General features: G+C 37.6%; 1 protein-coding gene across 2 annotated transcripts in view; it reads left to right on the forward strand.

Annotated features, from left to right (window-relative positions):
* The window catches only part of PPP1R1B (protein phosphatase 1 regulatory inhibitor subunit 1B), a 65048-nt gene extending 42820 nt beyond the window's left edge, over positions 1 to 22228 (forward strand). For both annotated transcript variants that reach the window (XM_032237431.1, XM_032237430.1), the window contains exons 5-8: positions 5968 to 6135; positions 7816 to 7869; positions 17439 to 17573; positions 20765 to 22228. In XM_032237431.1, coding sequence (XP_032093322.1) covers positions 5968 to 6135; positions 7816 to 7869; positions 17439 to 17573; positions 20765 to 20868 — 461 coding nt within the window. In that variant the 3' untranslated portion in view covers positions 20869 to 22228. The remainder of the gene's footprint in view (positions 1 to 5967; positions 6136 to 7815; positions 7870 to 17438; positions 17574 to 20764) is intronic.
* Positions 22229 to 22565: the final 337 nt, after the last annotated feature.

Consider the following 22565-nt stretch of genomic DNA (forward strand, 5'->3'; position numbering starts at 1 on the left):
TGTAACTTTGAATAATCACTAAACAATTGGTTGTAAGTCATGGACTACAGAGGTGGTATTCAGCCAGTTCTGGCAATAGCAATAGCAATAGCAGTTAGACTTATATACCGCTTCATAGGGCTTTCAGCCCTCTCTAAGCGGTTTATAGAGTCAGCATATTGCCCCCAACAATCCGGGTCCTCATTTTACCCACCTCGGAAGGATGGAAGGCTGAGTCAACCCTGAGCCGGTGAGATTTGAACAGCCGAACTGCTGAACTGCAGTCAGCTGAAGTAGCCTGCAGTGCTGCATTTAAGCACTGCGCCACCTTGGCAGGTTCTGGAGAACCGGTAGCGGAAATTTTGAGCAGTTCAGAGAACCCCGCCCCCACTGCTTCCTGCCTCCCAGCTGATCTTCTTTTATTGCCCTGAAGAGGAGAATGGAGCTGGAAAGCAGGTTAGTGGGGTGGGAAGGGAATGGGGATTTTGCAGTAACCTTCCCCTGCCATGCCCCAAAAGCCACGCCCACAAAGCCATGCCACAAAGCCACGCCCACAAAGCCACGCTACATCCACAAAGCCACATCCACAAAACTGGTAGTAAAATATTTTGAATCCCACCACCTATATTATATCAGTGATTTTGGAGGAAATATAACAAAAATATTCCTCTGCAGGATCATCTCTGCCTCTGCCAGAAATTTCAACAGAATCATTTCCATCTGTTTTGTTATAATGGTTCTTGTAACAATTTTGGTATTCCACACTAACATTCTCATGTCAGAAAGCTGACTGATACATTTTCTGAAATAAGTAAGAAGATTGCCACGTTTTGTAATTGTTGTAAGAAAGATTTGGATCTAATACTAGAATTGCATTCTTGAATTATTGTAGTTCATGCGTATTGTCATGCCCCCCACCCCACCCCACGATACCAATTGATTTTCTTCCAAAGCAATATTGTATGTATGTCTATTCATACCCTGCAATAGTTTTGTTATCTGACCATAAATTACAAACTACAATTTGAAAAAAACTGACCTAGTGTGGCATTTACCGTACTTATTTTATTTATGCAGATCTGAAAAATCTGGATGGCCATAAAATGGCAGCAAAGCAGACAAATTTTAGCATCTCTTTGCTGCCATCTAAAGGTTATGCATAATATGCTGCCCAGCCTGATAGCCCCAGTTTAATGCCATCTGACACCAGCTAACTAATATGGCTTAGGGCAGAGGTTCTCAATCTTTGTAAAACAGGGACCCTTTAAAATTATAGTGAAATAAATTATGAATAAAATGAAGGATTTTACTGAGGTCAAGGTTAGGTGAGAAAGAAATATCCCAATTACTTTAAATAATTACATGTTAATTGAACTACCACAGGGGTTCTCACTTTGCAGGCTTCTAACTGTTATGCAAATTTGCTTCTTGGTCTCTAAAACAGCGGCATCTTCTGCAGTGTAGCTCAGGCATCTAAATTGCAGCTCATTTTGCTTTTTATAGTCAGCGCAATCCTGAATAATCATAGAAAAGCTAACATCTGCAATCTGTCTTGAAATCTCTGAGTAGATATACTACAGTGAATTCTATAAAACCGCAACTGATAAAGGAGAAGATTATGTAAACCAATCCAAAACAAGGTGTGTCTGCAAAGGAACTAGAACACATTAAAAAAAATATGAACCTGCCTGCTTCTCCATTCCCCAAAACTTCTTATAACAAAAGACCTTGTCTTTCTGCCTTGCAATTCTTCTTCAAACCCATTTCTCACTGAGGACTAGATTCTTGCCAGGTTTGCTGGACAGAGAAAGTATTTGTGCAAACTTTTCAGTAGATCTCCGTTGTGTGGTAGTATGAGAAAAGTCCTGCCCTACCTTGAGCACTTCATTTTCTAAAGCCCCTAATCTCTTGTCTTTCAATAAACCTTTGTTCATGCTTCTTTCATCCTGTCAACTGAGATTTTGTCTGCCAAATCTTGTGTTATTATTGGGAGGTGTACATTTAATTTGGTTTCCTGTAGAGCTTCTGCAACTGCAGTCTTATGGTAAGTTTTAAATCCTGCTGATCAGACTTACAGTATCATGAAAGTTTAGAGGGTATTCTAATTACTTAAAAAGATGACTCACATATAGAAAAATAACTATACTAGTAACTATAATATCTAAGATTATTGGATGACAATATTGCACAATGTTTAAGGGGGGGGGGATAATTGTGGATGTGTACTTTTGATAAGGATCTAGGGGAGAAATGGTTTTTCCCAGGATAAGAAACAGAATTTAAGTTTATGGTTCAAATTGTATCTGTATTTAAACTACAGATAATTCTTGCTTACAGACTGCTGCACTCAGTGACTGTTCAAAATTATGACAGTGCTGAAAGTAGGTTTATGACCGGTCCTCAAAGTTGTGGCTGTCACAGTATCCTCACCATTTGGTAGCTTTGCAGCTGGCATCTATTTAAAACAGTTGCAGCAACCCTAGTGACATGACTGCTATTTGCAAGCTTCCAACGAGCAAAGTCAGTGGGGAAAGTTCTGGTCACATGATGCCACACTTAACAACCTACAGTAATTCACTAAATGACCATAGGGGAATTGTCACTGGCTTAGTCATGTCATGTTTCACTTAATGACCACATCATGTAGTGATAGAATTGCAGATCTCAATTGCAGTTTTTAAGTAAGAGCTACCTATTTAGAAATAATTTTTAAATGGACATCATTGGAAAAAATAAGATATGCCTATTTTATGCAACTCCTATGTCTTGTCCTCTTTTGCTAAAATTTTCAAATGAAGAGTTGTCAGCCCTAAGGCACCGTAAGCAAAATAGAAGTGGGGAAAGGGTTACAAATATAGGGGGATTTACACCTATCAAGTCAAAGTCATGTCAGAACATGCTCTCATTCTCTGGACAAGCTTATAATTACACTGAACATATTTTCTCAGAAAAATAAAGGATAAACTTGCAAGAGATTTATAAGGATAAAAGATTGTTTATAACTTTGCTTTACAAAGAAAAATTCAGGAACAAAACCAAGAAAAACTTTACATGCATATTCTAAGAATATGTAAAACCCAACAGAATGTGTAAATTTATTTTAAAAAGGCAATTTGATTTCCGTATTTTCCACACGAATGTGAAAGGCAATGCATTAAAAGTTGAACCATTTGTATAGTGAAGTTTACATGACAAATAAAATGAAAAGTGAGTTTTTGAAAAACAAAAGGACATCTAAAAGACAAATTTCTGAAATAAATGATTGTCATGTATAATAAAGGATATATGGTCACTGGGTGTATCACTAATCATTTTTGGATCTTACGAGATCATTCAGGCAAGTTAAAATGAAGAGTAAAAAAATGCCCTGATGTTTAGATCAAAAGGGCAAGGTAAGGAGCCAAGATAAAGTTTGAGCTGCAAGATCTGGAAGTTTTCTCTGTAGATAATGGCCTTGCTGGAGTGTCTTGTCAAAACAAGCAATTGGATATAAATGACAGAGGGCAAATCCGGAGGGAATGCCCTCGGGCACTGATCAAGAATACCTAATTTGAGTCCTTAATTATTAACTGGTTCGTTTTCTGTCCCATTTTGCTGCTGCTGCTGCTGCTGCTTGTGACCAACATTGAAAGAGATTTAAGAATACAAAGAAATTCTTTTCACATTTAATACTTCAATAAGATTGTCGAGTCAAAACCAGAAGATGAAATGAACTGTTACTCTGGATCCTTTCACCATTTCCTGAAGGCTGTCAAATCAGATCCATCAAAGCAGGCAAAGTAGTTCAGGATTTAGTCCCACAAATGTAAAGTAGAGGAGTTCTTAGCAACTGGATTTCTTGTCCATCATTGAATTTCTTGTTCTTCTTAATATGGTTCAAACTGGCAGAAGATTCTCCCTCCGCTGCTTTCAGTCAAGGGTATTTATATTCTTTCAGTGATTTTAAACAATATATAGGCTATTAGTTTAATATATTGCGATAAATACATTGCAACATTTATTGCAAACTTTGGAAGAGTTGTGTGTTTTCATTTTAAAATTCTACTGGAATACTAGCAGTGAAATTTGAAGAATTATGTAGATTGACCATAGCTATTAGACCAATTCTCTTTGATGTTGCAGTTGTGGCAAATTGGACATTGCTAATTCTGAGTTCCGGCTGTAAGATTGCCAGTGTAGTAGTGATGGTGGGTGTTCTGAATACATTGGCACCAGCTTCAAAATCATCAGGGTAGGCTTAAATTCTGAGGGAAAGAATGACCCAGGTTTTTATGCAATGAGGTTGTTTCCCCCAAATATTGACTTCAGGATTAATAGACTTCAACTTTGGCAAAGAATTTTAAATTGTTCTTTAATGTTCTCAAATTATGTACATAACCCATCTTTCCTCTAGGAGTTCAAGTTGTATGTTTGTCTTCTCCTTTTTTATTCACAAAACAGCACTCTAAAAACAGGTTAGGACAATTGAGACATAATTCCCCAGTGTGGTTCAATTTCTGGGTTGAGATTTGAACTCAGAGCTCTTCCTCACAGCAAAAGAGCCTTCCATTTAAATTTGAATTAACGAAAAACAATTATAATGCAAAATGTGCTCACCGCACCCCACCCCATTAAAACAAAACTGGGAAAATCTACTTGGCTATCCCTATTCTGCCACAGGAATTTGCTCAAGCAAATACTGCTGCTCTTAATTTCAGCACAACAGGGCAAGTTAAGTGTAAGGCAGGTGGATTCCCCCAGCTTTGTTTGCCTTCCTTCCCACCAAACATCGCCAGCTGGAAGAAACGCATCTACCAATCACCCTCTTTAATGTTGGGCATAGCTGAGTTTGGAGAGAAAGTGGGTTTTAACAGATGGCTAGACTAGTGTGTTGAACCATCTGCCAAAACTCGCTCTGGTTTTGCACAAATATTTTGTGCGGGTGTGTTCAGAAGAAGCTGTCAGGGTTGAAGTTAGCAAGATGGGAAGAAGGAAGATTGGAAGCAGAGAAATCTGTTATGAAAACACTGTGCAGATGGACATAATAGCCAAACTTAAGAAAAGTCCCTTTTTCTTGGGCTATCGTAAAGAAATCCAAGATTTAACTCTGCATTATGTCTTTATATAAAAAACTTGTATGTGGCTTGGTAGAAACTGCTCTATTTTAGTTTGCTACAGCTATTGTAAAGGATGTTCATAGAGACATCTGATGCCCTAGATTCCCTGTGAGTGTGCTAAATTTCAAAGAGAATTATTTCAGGCATCTGAAGAGCTTTGACAGGAACTTCACTGTTAGTTGTTATCAGTGGTTAAAAATATTAGAACTATTCTAGCAGAGCACCAACCCCAAAACAGCCTGAACAAAAAACATATAGAATCAGGGAACGTTGTACCATGAAGCAGCAGAGAATAGACCAACTTCATGTGTCTCTGCTTCACTGTGTACTACCATTGCTCAGCTGCTGTTTGTCTGGTTCCCATTTCTGAGCCAGGAATCAATTTGGAGATCTGAAGAACAGAGGGACCAGAGTACAGTTTGAAAAAAAGAAATGAATTTTCTCATTGCCCAGTTTCAAAGAGTCCTGGAAGACAGTGCCCAGGCACCAGAGAGGTAGGGGCATGCCTGCACCAGCTTAAAATGGCCAGCAGGTGCCAGACTGCTCCCACCAATCTGACTGTACTAAGGACACAATGTCAGTGAAGTACATCAGATTATTTTCACCACAAAACCTTTCTTGGGAGAAGTGGGGTGGGGGATGAAGACAAATATAGTCCTGTTGCAGTTTAGGCTAGCTGAAATTTGCCTAAAAGTTTTTGGATTTTCATAAACATCATACAACTATTGCTTTAAGAGTGAGTTGGCTTTTTTGTTTGTTGTTGTTATCTATGCCTTTAAACCTTTTCTTAAAAGCATCTTTTAAAAAAATGTTTACACTCTAAAAAGCAAACTGAGTACCTCCGCCTTATAATATTTCTGCTTTGCCATCTTTTTTTCCCCTTTAATGATAGCTGTGCAACGCCTCGCACAAAGCCATCTGGAATCCAACAGTTCCTGGATGGATGAAGACTATGCTGAAGATGTTGAAGAAGGGGAAGAAGAAGAGGAGGAGGAAGAAGAAGATGCTCAAGATTCAGATGATACTGTGAGGGAGATGACTGGCTTGTATAAATCAGGAGGTAAGCCAGACAAAAACTGATTAGGAAAGAAGAGACCAAACCAATGGGAAAACCAGACTTGCCAGGTTGAGTTTTGCAGTGCAGAGATAGGCACATTTTGAAAATGCTTCCTATTCCAAAATTGTTCTTACAAGTTTATTATTAATCAATCAAGTACCACTATTGACTGCTTTGCACTGACTGTGCTTGCTTACCCTGTTTGATTAACATGATAGAAATAATTTATTGTTCCTTTCTCAACCTCAGCAACTTAAGATTTGTGGACTTCAACTTTCAGAATTCAAGTGCTGGCTGGGGAATTCTGGGAATTGAAGTCCACATATCTTAAAGTTGATGAGGCTGAGAAACACTGGACTATTTAGCATATTTGCCTGCCTGGTTTCTGTTCAGGAAGGGAAAGAGGGCAGGTTTCCTTGGCTATAAGACAGTATTCCTAAATAACTTTCAAAATACCATAAATCCCAGAATTCTCAGATGATATGCTATGTTTTCTGGGCATTATGGGAGTTACATCTGGAGAGTGATAAGAAGAAAAGGCTGTCTTGGTATTATTGCATTATTGGAGTCCACAATCGGAATATCCAAATGCATTTTTTGGAATTACATTGGCTTTGTCTTTGATGCAGAGAAAAAGTCTAGTATTTTGTTTTAAACAAATACTCCAAGAACCATTCAAGTGGGTTACAGAGGGAGGCCTTAGAAGTCCAAATAATACAATAATGCCTAATTTCCTAGGCTACAGTTGAAATTATTTCATGTAACTGTAATAGTTGCATCGAATGCTGAATTTTTCCTTGTTGCTGAAAAATAAATAATCCCTGTCTGTGTTTGTGTGTGATTTTCAGTTCTTGCTTTCCAACCTTAACCAAATCACATGATCACTTGCAATAAATTAAAAAGGGGGTATTTGCTTGAACCTGGGCTGATACCTCAAAGGGTATTGTGATGAATAGGGAAAGAGGAGGGTTGATTCCTGAGGTCAAGCAGTTTTAGGCAGGTAGGCTGTTACTGTAGTGACACACTTCTATTTAAAGGGCTTTTTTCCTGCTGTTACCTATGGATCCCACTCACTAGGGGCATACTGTATGTACTGAATATATTTCCCTTCGTTTAGCACCTTTGTCAGAGAAAATCTGTAACTGTCTCCCCCTCGCAGCACACACATACACGTACCTTCCTATCCTGGCTACAGGGAGCTGCCAGTCTCCTAGGAAACCAGCTTTCTCCTCAGCAGGAAGGAGCTGCAAGATGGGAGAAGTGGAATCTATAGAAGACATTTTTCTTTTTGCCACCCCCAGGCCTGCTGTCCATATATTTACTTTTTCTAACTATTCCAGAGCAAAGGTTTGAAACTTAACACTGGTTGCTGGTGCTCTAAAGCAGACTTTATGGGTTTCAGACTCTCATGAAATCTAACTGCATAATGCTGATTTTAATCAGCAGAAAGAATAGAGGTTGCACTTCTATTAGTGTGGGAATGCCACTAGGGGTTATGCAAATGTAACTGAAAATGAGTGAGAGCCTATGGACTCTTAGGCTGAGCAATCATCAGTGTTGGAAATTTGTTTTATTAAAAACAAAGGAAAGCATAGAGTTGTGATGCAGGTCTACATGCCCACACACACACATAAAGCATCAAGAATGTGTTTCTAGTTCGTATTACTTTATTGTCTGTTACAGATTCCCAAGGGCAGGGTCCAGCTTCCAAGGGAAGACTGCTAAGACAGTGCACTGGTAAGATAAACCAGCATTTCTTCATGCCAGAAGTCATGACATACTGGTGTGTTTTTTGATTGCATGATTAAACTAATCAGCAGTAACACTGAAGAGCAACAAGAGGTAGTTCTCCCATATTTATCTTGAAGTAATGCAGATGAAGTATTTGCAAGTAGGACTGCTTTTTCTCATTCTTCTGTAATAAACTATATATATAATCCCAAGTTGAATGTCCTCCAGAAATGTACACTTCCTTAACCAGGGAATGCCAGAAGATTTCAGGAACTAATTCTGGGTGAAATAGTTACCAAGAGAATTAATCATTTCATCAGGCAAGAGGGATGTATTCTGTGTGAAAATTTAGGAAATTATTCCAGTAGGTAGAAAATAATATTCTGCTCCCATTTGCAGATAAATTCAAGACTATTCTGGAAGTCTGCTCAGAGTTACTAATGAAAGTACTGTAGATAAGTGGATTCATTTGCAGTGTCACCTGACAATTGCACGATAGACATATGCGCGCTGACAAAATAGCGCCGATTAAAACACGACGTCAAAAGCGCAACGACAAAAGTGCGATGACAAGCACAATAAAATTGAAAAAATTACTGTTAGGGTTAGGGTTATAGTTTCTCTATAGTTTGTTGAGGACACAATTTTGTCGGCGCGCATATGTCTATCACGCAATTGTCAAAAATCAATTAGCGATTTTGACGGCGCTCATTTGTCCGGTACGGTTTTGTCGGCGCACATATGTCTATCGCGCATTTGTCGGTGAATCATTTGCAGATAGAGAAGCAGTCCGAAACAATTGGTCTATAAAGGACTGCAGGCTAAACATAAGGGGAGAAGGAAAGAAATTGACACAGTATGAGAAAATTGCAGCTTTATCTTCTGAGGGATAATTTATTTCTCTCTCCTTCCTTCCTTCCTTCCTTCATTCCTTCCTTCCTTCCTTCCTTCCTTCCTTCCTAATTATTGTCATCACTCCCCACAAAGTCTTGGAAAATAAGCCCAAGGAATCTGAGCATCCAGTCTGCCCATCTCTCTCCAAATCCCAGAAACGGAAAGGTAAATGTGGGTGTTACAATATAGAGTTAAGAGGGATTTATTGCTGGAGGACGTAATCAAAGGTATGAGTTTGGTCATAGTCATTCTCATTCTCTCTCTTTTTTTCTTTTTCTTTTTCTCTCTCTCTCTTCCATGGCCAAAAAGTTTTCACATGTCTTCGAAAGATAATAAAAACTTACAGAAAATTAGCAGTTCTCCTTTACAGGCAATCTGTCCCAATGCTTTTAATTGTTGTCCATTTTCAACTCTTGCCTTCACAGATGAAGGCACAATAGTAAATGTTCTGAGAGAGCAAGATGGAACTTGTGATACATATAAACATTTTGATGATCCCGATGATAACTTTAATTTCCTCTTCTATTGTGGTGAATATAAACTTGTGTTTCTGAAGTTCAGGAATTTTAAGTTAGATGTACCAGGGAATTCTGGGATTTGAAGTTATACATTATATTACCCCATAAGTGTGCTTTTGTTTACTTGATGGTTAAAACAGTGTGATATGTGAACCTAGCAGTAAAAGCTTATAATACGGAGTGGCTGCCAGACCTCAAATTCAGTAGTTGCTATGTAGCAAGTTAGGAGATTCTGCAGAGCAGAAGAGTTTTCTCATCCAAAGCTTCCTGTCCTCATGAATAAAATATTTTAATTGTTTAGTAAAGATTCCCTGGGTATATTAGTATTCCACCATAATTCTTACCTAGAGTGGCAATTGGTCATCCAGGTTGGGAATTCTGGGAGTTATGGTAAAATACCCTACTTCTGAAAGACGCTCCATGTGGGCAAAGACTGATAAATTCCTTCAATAAGGTGCTTTCTTTTTGCTTTTTTTTTCTCAGGCCCCAGGGATATATTTTTATCTATTACAGTACTGGTTTTTCAAATGGTCATCTGTTAATTTACAAAAAATGGTGATGTGCCCATACAAAAATATATTGGATTCTTCTAGCACTACAGATAACTTTTGGGAGAAATCACACTTGAATACATGTTTCTGGGTATCATTCATACTAATTCTCCAAGATAGCCTTAGGAGCCTTTCAGAAAAACAGGGCACCAGAAGTACTTATAGAGAGGGTACTGAATGGTTTATGTAAATACTGATGTGACCACTGAAAGAACTGTAGTTCTGGATGAAGGTCAAGGATTCAACCATGTTCTAGAAAATCTTAATGACAATACAGGGACAGAGCTGACTGTTAGTGGACAATATTTTTCCCAGAAATTGAATAGAATTTTCTTCCAATCTTGACAGCAAACATAGAGCTGTCGGATGGCAGAATGGGACAATTGACCAAGGCTGCCTGGCCATTTTCACATCACTCCAGGCCCCCTGCTACTGCCAATCCACCACAATCATTCATCCTAGGCTGGCCCTCCAGTAGGGTTGTCCCCACTACTGGTCCCCCACCCCCTTATTCTGGGTGATTCACAGAGGGACACTTGTCCCCAGACACTTGGCTGTGAGGGATAATTAGACAGTTATCCTGGCAGGTAATCCATGCACCAAGAGGTGGGCCTCTATATTGTCATTGGATGTGGTGGTGCCAGGTGGGGTAAGCAGTAGACATGGGCACCAGGGAGGTGAGGGACATGGCAGTTGCTGTGTGAGGCAACCAGACCATTCCTCTCTGCCAGGGGTGCTCTCCTAGGAGCAGCACAGTGTCCTCCCAACCCCAAAAGGAAGACTTGTGCATCACAGAGGATCTGGGTGCAGAGCAGAGCTAGGAAGAATGCAACAGGTGGCAGCAGTGGCAGAAGCCACAGTGTGGAACTCTGGCCTTCCCTTTTGGAGATGGCAGGGTGCTGTGCGGCCCCCAAGAAGGCTTGCCTGGTGGAGAGGAGCAGCCCAGTTGTTCTGCACAGCAACTGCCATGTCCCCCACCTCCCCAATGCCTGAGGGCACTTCCTGCCCCACCCAGCAGCACCACGTCCAATGGAAAAACAGAGTCCCACTCCTTGGCACGTGGATCAACTGCCAGGATGCTTGGCTAATTCTCTCTCACAGCCAATTGGCTGGGGACAAGCGTCCCTCTGCAAATCAACCTGAGCAAGAGGGTGGGACTAGTGGGGGGGGGGATGCTGCTGGGGGGGGGCGTTCACGTGAAGATGAATGCTTGGGGTGGATTGGCTGTGGTGGGGGTCCCTGGGTGAAACAGGCAAGGCTGGTAGACCCAGAAAATTGTCCTAGACTCTTGGATGGAGGTACAATGATCCAAAATACAAAGTCAAAATTGTACCAAGATCTTGAATATGAAGAATGTTGTAAAAGTGTAGAACAGCAGATAATAAAAAGGCAGAAAATCATAGCTGAATACAATAGAAATCAGAATCAGCCCTGGAAATATATAATGTATCAGGCCATAATTGTGGATGATCAGTTCTATGAACACATAGGAAAGAAGTAAAGGCCAGCCCCAAGAAGACAACCTTAAATATGAAGAGAGGTAAGTCACTCATGGCTAAAGATTTGAATATTTATGGATCAAACATGACAAATATAAGTTAGTGTCTGCATTGGTTCAGCTCTCCTAACGAGGGAGTTTAATTGGAAAATCCTGTGAGGAAGTATTTTACATGAGGATGCAAAACTAATGAGTAAAAATCCATATGATAATTGCCACATTTACCTGTATAGAAAGGTCATTCCTTGGAACATAACGATATAATTGTAAAAAGGCTATTGATAAGGTCCACACAGATCAGAAACATGGTGAAATTGGCTAATTGGCTCCATCCAAATGCAAAATTGTTTGGGTTACAACCAGAATACCCATCATCACCTGTAAAAAAGAATTTAGTTCATAAACCATGTATTATTTGATGACATCAAAATGGAATATTTAGTCTTATTCCCAAATATTAAAGTCTGATCTGTGCAAGACTTGATAGTTGAAAAGGATTGAAGCCACAAGATGGTGGTGATATCAGAATGTATACCATATCTCCTTTGGAGAGCTGGTTAAGTAAGTTGGAAAGTGATGAATAGGAAAGACCATGTATAGTATCAGATCTACTCAAGAAAGGAGTAACACATAGTCTTGGATGCCATTTCTTTCTGTTTAGACTTGGCAGCAAGGGCCATTATTTGCTGTTAAAAAAATATCAATTAACTGGAGATTCCATTAGAGAAGTCCATGAATATCCCATGTCTAAAGATCCAGATAATACCTGAAAAGCAGGAGCATCTTGTAGAAGTGAGTTTGATACACAGAATGGGGTGAAACTACTATCAATCAATTGCCTAGTAAATATCACCTATAGATTAATTATAAACAACCACTCTTGCTTAATTACATTCTGCTTCTCTCAACGTGTGTGGGTCTCATCTGTTTCTAAACAAAAGGAACCTTTGTCTTCAAATGGGAGATCTTCTGTATGTGACCTAACTTCCTATAACACAAACTGAAACTAAAGGCAAAAGAATTTACTTAAAGAAATATTTATAAGTATGGGAAGAAAAACTGTCTTTCGTTTTTCTTAAGGTATATGAGGAAATAAAGAAGTACATTTATCACACAGAAAATGTGGATGGATTGCTAAGCAGGCCTTAAGCAGGTCTCCATATGAATTCAGTTTTCTTTCTTCCTCATCTACTGTGACAAAGTGTGGTTTAGTCTTAGATTTATTCTTTGTCATATCCACAACTGCCGAACTTGTTGAAAATAAAAATTGGCAATTCCCTCTCCCCCATTTGGAACTGATAGAAATTTTCTTGCTTTTTCAAGGTTGGTGGTACATCATCCAAAAGCTGCCACATTTTTTTTTCCTTACAAACAGAAGGAAAGCTGGAATATAATGATTACTACTACATAAGAGTTGATGTGGATAAACTGGAATAATATATAGAGTTACTGATATTATGTTGACTTCTAACCAGTAGAAGACATTACACAACCATTTTTAATTTTATTAGTACTTTTCAGACTTAGGTATTCTATATACAGTGACTGAATTGTCCCAATAAGGAAAAAAAACCTTGTTGTGTAGTGCCTCCTAATGGTCAGTAGCTAATATAATCTCTATAGCTACAAACTCCTAAGTATGAAAGCATGTAGAAAAAGCGGAGATGTAATTGCATAGCTTCTATGTGTTGATGAATTCGCTTTATGAAATTCAGGTCTTAACATCTCTCAAAATTGTAGAAACTAACTGTGCAGGATGTAATATTCTCAGGGAGAAAGTTGAAAAGATATGGTGGTTCTTCAAAATCCAGAAAGAAAATAACATATAAAGTAGCTAACTAATCTGGTTTCTTTATCAGGTCATTGGATGATAAAAGAAAGGTTAGTCTGAAAATGGGGGTTGGTGATAACCATGCAGGATTAGTGATAATCATGCAGATCTCAGCAATGCAATAAAAAGTCTTCACATGCAAAGAAGTCATCAGCATAATGAGAGATGACTTGGGAGACTCTCTTAGTAGACAATATAATAAGTTTAAGATAGAACTCCTGATGCTCTAAGACCTAATACTGGAGTTAATGGTGATGATATAAAATGTTGTACATAAAATATACAAAGAAAATTGTTCTTTGAGAAGAATCCAAACACTTATGCTAATATGGTTATCTAAAGGAAATGGGGAAAACCACATCCAGAAACGTATCTTGCAAGTATGTACTTCCCATCAAAATATTTTCCTTGGCTGAAGAAGATTCCAGTGTGGGCTCCAAGCAAGTATGTGATTGCAGAGATCAGAAATAATTTCTCCATTCTGTGGCTCAACTCCCCTGAATTAAAGATTTAATTTCTACAGTTGCGAAATTATCTTCTGAAAAACATTAGCCAGAATACCAGTGGAGCTAAATGAATTGAATCTTTGGAGGGCAAACAAGACTTGTCATAACAGCTTCTATGAGAAGCCTATCTCTGCAAACGTCCTAGGGTGGTAGGGCTTACATGTTGATCTGCTAAGGCTGCTGGGCCTGAGAAGTTGAATTTAACAAATGCATCCTCAGCCACAAAAAAGTAGTTCTACCCCTAAGTTACAAAGGGATTTTTTTTTTGCCTGCTGAAAGCAAGATTTTAGAATAATTCTAATAATTATGACTATAGAACAGTATGCATGTCACTGGTTTCACATACTGTGCTACACATGATTTACCATGTATTACATGTAAGCCCATTTATGGATAAGCCGACTTCAATTTTTTATATAAAAATACCGTGAAAATATATTACCCACAGATAAGCCAAACTCTCAAAGTGTTGGCATGTTTTAACATTCACAATTTATTTATATGCCATTTGCCCAAATTTTGTGGTATTTTGGTGAAAGATTCAAGTGCTGATTTATCTATGAATGGCTTACGGGCCATGGGACATAGGCAAATACCAGAATTATTATTTATACTCATGCATAACACTCAATCCAATTTTTGGGTGTATTTTGGCACCTATAATTCTAGACTTGTCTGTGAGCATATATAGTATATTTCGTCTATAATCTTATCACCGTCGACAGTTTAGTACATGGTTTTTGAGCAAATCTATTTCTATTTTAAACTCAAAACTGAACAGTTGGACTTTTTAAAAAAATGTCATACCTGAATTTACTACTTGAAGATGTGATGATTCTGTGATTCCAACATATGCCTTACTGCTTCCATACGACAGACAAATGTAATATTATGCAAAGTAAATAAATGTAGCATTGCTTAATTTGAATAATTTATATAGGTCCTAGAATTCAGCTTCTGCACTGCAGAATGTGAACTATCTGGGTGTCTATCTTGTAAGTTATGCATTAGTCTAGATACCCCCAGGTGAATTCGACTGATTCTCATAATCTCCTCAAAAACCAACACATTTGGATAGCACCTATTTGTAGTTTGTATTATTTATATGACAGGACAATATGTGTAATCTCTTCATATGCATGTGTGGGAAACAATATGTAGTTGGACAAACATTGTGACCTTGGGGGTGGGGTGGGGGCTCCTGGTGACTTGGCATAATTTTGGAAGAGATTTGCCATTGCTTTCTTCCCAGGGCTGAGGGAAAGGTCAGCTGTCTTTGTGCCTACGGCAAGAGTAGAACTCACAAGTCCCTTGTTTCTAGCCTGATGCATTTAATTACTACACCAAGCAGGTTCTCCATCCTTCATATTATTGGTATAATATAATAGTGCAGCAATCCTTTAATCCTTCAAGTCCTCATGCCATTATCCATCAAATTCTCTGGCTTTTGCAGAGAGAACATTTGAGTCAATTGAACTGCAAGAAGGTTCACTGAAATGCATTTTATGGCTTAACTGTCAGCAAGTGCAGCTGGTGTTTTGATTAATGTCACAGAAAGCAATGCACCAAATAGAGCAATTGCTTATTCTCCAATAGTTTGTACATAAAAATTGGGAGATGCTCATGATAATGTAGTTCTATGCTATGGATCACAATTACCACTCCCTTCACTATTATACCTTATATTAGTGTGGGCTTTTGGTGGTTTGTTGTATGCTCCATGTATTCCTGTCACCCAGCCAAGAAACAAGGTTATTTTTATTAAAGACAACCATTCCAACAGAATTCAGCAGCTTCAGTCTATCAAATGGCAGACAATAGGCCCTCCAATTTGTTGTAAAATTCATATTTGCGTGGAATTGAGTAATTGTTGTGATCCATTCTATTGCAAAGCACAAGGCTGGGAAGCCTGGGAACTGCATAGTTCTTAAGTGTTTGTCCACATGCATTTTGTGCTAGAGAAAATGCATACAACATGAAAAGAGAAGCAGAGATTGAACTTCACAAAGATTAGAGGATAATCTCTGAGGAACAATATTTTGGGCATAACTACACCAAGCTAAAATGTATTTCCTACAGCATCAAACAAAGTAAAAAGATTTCATGATGAAAATAAAAATTAAATTATGGTATAAAATATTTAATTATACACATTAAAGAATTAAAGCCTACGGCATGTTTTTAAAAAGAGCTCTAACTTTTCTGCTCCACCACAATTCTGTCTAAATATTCCCAGAATCCTTTATTCTGTAATTGACAAAATTACAAAAATAAGAACATTCCCATTGGCACTAAATAGCAATTATATCAGACAGAGGCAAATTAAAAAAAAAAACAGGATTGGAGATAAAGTCTGAATTCCTATCCACATAAGGTCAGAACTACAACGATCAGAATCAAAGCCTTGTTGAGAAAGAAAGGTTAACTCCCACAACATAGCAAATGAGATATGTAAGTAGCAGTAGTTGTTCAGTCATTCACTCACTCCTTTTTGACCCAAGGGACATCATTTTGCCAGGATTGTCTGTCAGTAACTGCTTCTCTGAGCTCTTGCAAGCTCCTGCTTCGACAATTCTACTATTGTATAAAGTCTGAAAGTTCATTATAAAATCAAAAGAATTTGTCATATTGACAAGACATTCTACATGGAGAATATTCATGGTTGGGAATGAGAACAATACTTTCGTCTTTCAAGTTTAGGAATCTCTTTGAGTCTTATCATTCTGTACATGTTTTCCTTTTGGCAGTTTACATTAAAAAATTAAGAATAATGCAGGCAGTTTTACTCTCACTTTTGTTGGTGACAATCTGTTGTGTAAATCCCATTATCACAAGATTTCCATGTTCCCACTTTAATCAGTAACTTAACAAAGAACAAATTATTCAGCATATTACTGAGGGTTCCCAGATGGAAATTGCATCCCCAAGGAAAGATGGCTGCAGAAAATACAGGTGGAAAAGGGAGACCTGCTGAGACTATGTTGTGTGAAGCGCTACTTCATGAATTTAAATATGTTTGTGTGTGTTGTGAATGCATGTGAATAAAGGAGACCTGCCAGAACAATTCATTTGCATTAGCCACAATGCTTTTTACATCTCTGCCAGGATTTGCCGATTTTGAAAATATCAGTGGACCACAGCCCAGGTCACTGTATGCTTCTGTCTCACCTTGAAATCCTCCCCTATTTCTGCTACCTTTTGAAGTAGTATAACAACAATAGCTTATCTGCAGTCACCAGTTTCTGAATCACTGAACCAATTACAGGTTAGTCTTCATTTAGCAACTTCAATTGAGATCAGCATCTTGATCCTTAAAGCAATTGCTAAGTTAAACATCATGATTTTTCAATTTCAGTTCCCTTCCCTTGTATTAAATATCTACAAAAGCCATAAATGTAAGGACTGATCACAAAGTTACTTTTTCTTTACCATTGTAACTGTGAATGGTTGACAAATGAGGACTACCTGTGTGAAGATGAGAATAATACAGATCTTATATGTAGATTAAATTAAATACCTACAATGAGGCACTAATATAACCGCCCCCAAACATAGAAAAAGTATCTGAGTTTTTAAAATTGTGTATGTTGCTTTTGTGGAATTGAATAAATGTTTTACGTGCTACCTTTCTTTCAAACAGAAAGCGGGTGATTTAACTCTAGATTGGATCATGACTGAGTGTAAATATGTATTGAGTGTAACCCTCAGCTTTCTGAAGGAGCAGAAGCTTTTGCTTTCTTTTTCTTTTTTTGTGACAATGAAGTCTGGTCTCTTTAGGTGGGCAGAAAGTATCCTTTGCAGGATCTGTTGAGGAAGTCCCTACTGGATCAGAGAAGTCAGAAGAGGGTGATGCCCCAGAAGACAAGACAAATGTGAAAAAGGAAGAGGGAGAGGGAGATCCGCCATTAACAGGTAATGCGCCTTGGATTGCAGTGCTTGCTAAATAGCACAATGTTAGGCCTTTTCTTCCCCGCCCCCAAATAATTTTTTAAATATTTTTTTTAATTTTTCAAAACAAACACAACACATAAAATCTTCCTTCTTTACATACTGTAGAAAGTGTATCAGTTGGTTACAAAAAGGCTTTCATGAATCTCTTCCACAATCATCAAACATAATTCATATTAACTCAAGTATTTTAACTCAGATATTTATATATGTTACCATCATCATACCTCCATTTTCATTTGACTATAATTGTTTAAATGTCCTTCATCATAAAATATACCAAGGTTTAATAACCACATACTGGCATTTCATTTACTATTTCTAAAATCTTCCAATAACACTGAATCCTTATGTCCTATTCTAACTAAACATCCATATTTAATAACAAAATTTTCTAATCCTCCTTTCCAAATCACTATTTACAATTTACATCCAGTTTCCTTATGTTGTACACATACATACATACATACATACATACATATATACATACATACATATGTTGTTATCATTATCCTCCTTTATTTAACTATATCCTGTATCATAACATTTTCCCTCTAATAATCAAGACTTAACTGTATCTAACTTAGTTCTTTTTTATTAACCTTTAGATATAATCCAAAAGGATTTCTAATCTTCCTTTCATGGGTATCATTCAATATTCATATCCAATTATTACTTATCATAACACTACACATTGTATGCATTATTATCATTATCAATTATTTATTTAACTATATCTATTGTCACCAAATTTCACTAAGTTTAACTAGTTTTAAATTATACTCTTCCATCTATCAATCTGTATTTTTCCACTAGCAAAACAGTCTCATGTCTTTTGCCATTTGTGGTGTCAGTCCTCTAATCATCTCCTTAATCAACTTTGTATGGACTCCTCTTAGCAATTCCTTACTTATAAAACCTCTCATGTAATTTCAATGCCCTTTTTCTGTTTCCTTAATCAGCTTATCTTTAATTGTCAATAGTGTTATCAATGATGTTGCTAATAAATTTTCTCTCTTTAAATCCATAAATTCTTTTGTTTTTTCTTCTTCTGTATCTTGCCATCTGGGGTAGGTTTCCCCTCAATTTAATTCCTCTTTCAGTATGCCACTCTTTCCATTTTCAGAGACAAACCAATCACCATAAATATCAGCAAATTTAATTTCTTTACATTCATTTCCCTCTTCGATTTTTAGGATTTTAACCACCACTTTTTCTACTTGATAAACATCTCCAACTTCTTCATCATATTTTACTGTTAGATGCTCTAAGTCTTCCAACTTCTTCTCTATCCTCTCATAGGTGTTTGATAATTTTTGTATTTCTGAGAATATCTTTTGCAAGCTTAAAGTTTCTTTTTGCTGTTGAAATTGTGCAATTATCTTCAGCTAACAAACACTGCTGCTCTAGCTTGGAAGGTTTTAACAAGATTAAGCATAGATTCACATTAAATTTTTATTTTCATTTTTCTCTGGTTAAAGATATACTTCAAAGGAACATCTGTATGCTTTTCTTCTTATCACTGTCTATAAACAAGCAGTGAGATCTTGGAGTGCCAAGCCAGGATAATCAGTGAGAAAAGTAAGAGTGTTTCCTTTCCAATACACAAACCTCCAGACTCCGAGTAGCAGTGTTATTGTTGTAATTTTCTTTGGGTTTTTTTGTATCTTTTTTGTATTTCAAGTTTTTAAAAAAAGTCCAATTCGTGAATGAGTTAGAAGAACACCCACAGTAATGAAAGAGAATTTTAGTCCATAGGTTACAAAGAATAATAAAAGAAAAAAATAGAAGAAAACTTAATCCATTCATTTTAAAAGGCTTGCATAAATTCCATCTATGAAGTTAGCATTTAAAAAGTAAGATAACCCACTGTCCAAAACCTTTCCAAACTTAATTCCGCCGCTTATTTCTTCTGTTCTCCAATTTAAATTAATTTTAAGTTTTTTATAGGCAGTCTCTTTTAAAATGGTAAAAATTCCTCACCAGCTGGAAACACTTTCCATATCCTTCCGTTTTGGAGCTGCCCCGACTTCATCAGCCTAATGGCTGGATTTTTTGTCGCCGGCTTGAAGAACTTCTCTTGGATCAACCAGGGATTTTGCGATGTCCCTGAGATCAGCAAGACATAGTCTTCCTGTTCACCGTCTCTGCAGTACAGTTTAGGTCCGATTGGACCACCCAGCAGCAAAAGTATCAGCTGTGGTCTCGGAGCATTGAAGCACCATACCATCGCGATGTTGGCTCATCCTCCGCCCCCCCCCCAACAATTTGTTGCATATTTTCTTTTGCAAAGGACCCAATTGCATGTTTATCCCTTATGAAGGGGTTCTCTGTTGTTTCCATTTTTGCTTGATGGAAGGATAAGTAACTCAGTTCTTTGTTTTTATGGGTCATAAAGCCAGGAAGACTGAGAAACAGGTGCAGCTCTAGGACATGTCTGCTCATAAGGAAAGAGGGCTTTTCTAAAGAGTTATAGACACTAAACTTCTAATCATTCTCTGAGGCCAAGATTGTGACTCTGTTGCAAGGGTGTCAAACTTGCGATTTCATGTTGTTGTCACATGACTTATCACGACTTCTCTCCCCTTTGCTAAAACAGGGGTGAGCGTGGCCAACACATAACGCATCGGCCCTTGGGCGGCAGGTTTGACACCCCTGCTCTTTAGAGTTTTACACTCTCTCTATATATACATCACACACCTCTTTAATATAATTAATATGCATTTTTCCTTCTAACAGAGAAATTGACTCAATTATTTGGCTGTCTGGAACTGTTTCCTTTCCAAATGTTTTATTTTTATTAATGCAACCCGTTTTTAAGTCATAAGGTAGTCTAGGAAATACAACTTATATTAGTCTGGATGGGAATTTGAGGAAAAAAAGATAAACCTGATCTTTGTTGGAATTATGCATGACAATTATTTCATCCCTCTCGGTGTGGATTCTATGAACTAGCTTCTTCACTTTTCCAATTTATTTTTATGCTGTGATTCTCAAATAAACATCCTAGAATTTTTTTTTTTAAAGAACATTTTCACACTTTCATAAAACTTGATTCCCAAAATTCACAAGCCACCTTTATATTGATTTGAAATAATCATTTTTTTAAAAAAAAAAATTGCCTCTCCCTAATCTTTCTTCCCTTTCCTTCACAGATCATGACATGGAACAGAGTCACTCTGACTGGAAAGAGAGACCTCCCTGTGCTGTTAAACTGGAAAACCGTTCTTCTCCACCCCCAATCCACACCACAACCTAGCATTGGAAGTGAAGGATAGTTTTGGGAGATAACCTATTTATGGCAATCTCTCATTTTTCACAAGACCAATTGGATTACTTCCTTTAACAACTATTTCCCCTCTTACTCTCTTTTCTGTTTTGAATTTGTATCTTATTTGACAGTGTTTGGTTATGTTCAGTGAATTATTCAATAGAAGGGGTGAAGGGAAGAAGGGTGAACGGAAAGCTGCCTAGAAATGAACCTTCACGTTCAAAGGCAAGATGTCTCTGATGTCCTGTTGTTCTGGACAGGTGGCAGGATGGCTGTTTTTATTGTGCCTTGTCAGTAGATTTCACTGCAAGGGGAGGAAAGAAGCCACCCCCACACTCATTGTTTGACCTTCAACCCTGAACTAGAGGCTCATTTGGTTAGATCTAGCATGATCATTCTGGGTTTTTTTTTAATGTTTCTGCTTACCCGTCCAGACCTGATAATTATATGATTATGACCATGGTTTGCAATTTTAATAATTATTTAAGGAAATCAGATTGCTGAGGTGCTTCCAGACAAATAGAGCCTTGTTCTAGTAATAAAGAAGTATTATATAACTATGTTAATTTTCATTATTAAAAAATGGAAACTATTGTGTGTTGATGGGAGGGAGAAATAGAAGAGATGTTATGCAGTAACTGGAAGCAATGTTCTACGTAAACCATGTAAAATTTCATCAAGGAGGTTGATTGCACAATAAATTCCTTGTCTGGCAGCACTTCTTCTCTGAAGATATTGCCATTTGATTTCTAAAAACCAAATGTGAAAATTTGGTATTTCATCAACTAGAATTTATAGCTGGGTTCAGCTGAATTAGCTAAAGAAAGATCTTTAACGTCTATCTCCCACATCCATTGTTCTATTCAATGCTCAGAGAGCTGTAATTTAATCTCTGAATAGTTGAATCCAATCTCTGAATAGTTGAATCTTTCTTCCTTCTTTCCTTTCTCCCACACCTTTCTCCCTGTGCATTGGGCAATGCCATTCCATGTTTTTTTTTTCTGCTTTATTAAAGCTTTGTAAATAAATACTGCATTTAAAGAGTATTTTATGGAGAGAAGTGCCAACAACACAGTTTAAGCCAGTTCTTCCTTAATGAATAGCCAGGAACTTCAGAAGGAAAGGTTTCAGTTTTGGGGAGTTGACCTTCTGCAAACAATCACTATATACATAAACCAAAGTTCATTGGCAGTAGGTATATAAAAAAAAATAGGACAAATATGGGAGTGTGAAAAGGATGGACCTGCTATGATTCCTCCAATGTTTATCTCTAGGAAAACCTTAGGTTTGGCTTCTAAAAACAACCCAAGCAAACCAATTGTCAAATATTCAAGACTGTATTTTGTAATACAGAAATCAAGAAACCAGCAAATATTTCCTTATATGTTTATTTATGTATTACTTCAACTTCTACACTGCTTCAATCATGACTTTAATCTGCAGTTAGTAGAGCTATTACAGTCTACCTCTCCTCTTTGTAGGACACCTTTTAATAGAGTTTAAGATCCATTTCTTTTGTTGTTTTTGTTGTTGTTGATGAGTAGTCACTAAGTCATGTCCAACTCTTTGTGACCACATGGACCCCAGCATGCAAAGACCCCCTGTCCTCCACTCCCTAAGCCTATCCAAACTCATGTCTACTGTGTCAATGACACTGTCTGACTATCTCATCCTCTGCCATTCCT

The sequence above is a fragment of the Thamnophis elegans genome, chromosome Z (assembly GCF_009769535.1).
Source record: "Thamnophis elegans isolate rThaEle1 chromosome Z, rThaEle1.pri, whole genome shotgun sequence".
NCBI lineage: Eukaryota > Metazoa > Chordata > Lepidosauria > Squamata > Colubridae > Thamnophis > Thamnophis elegans.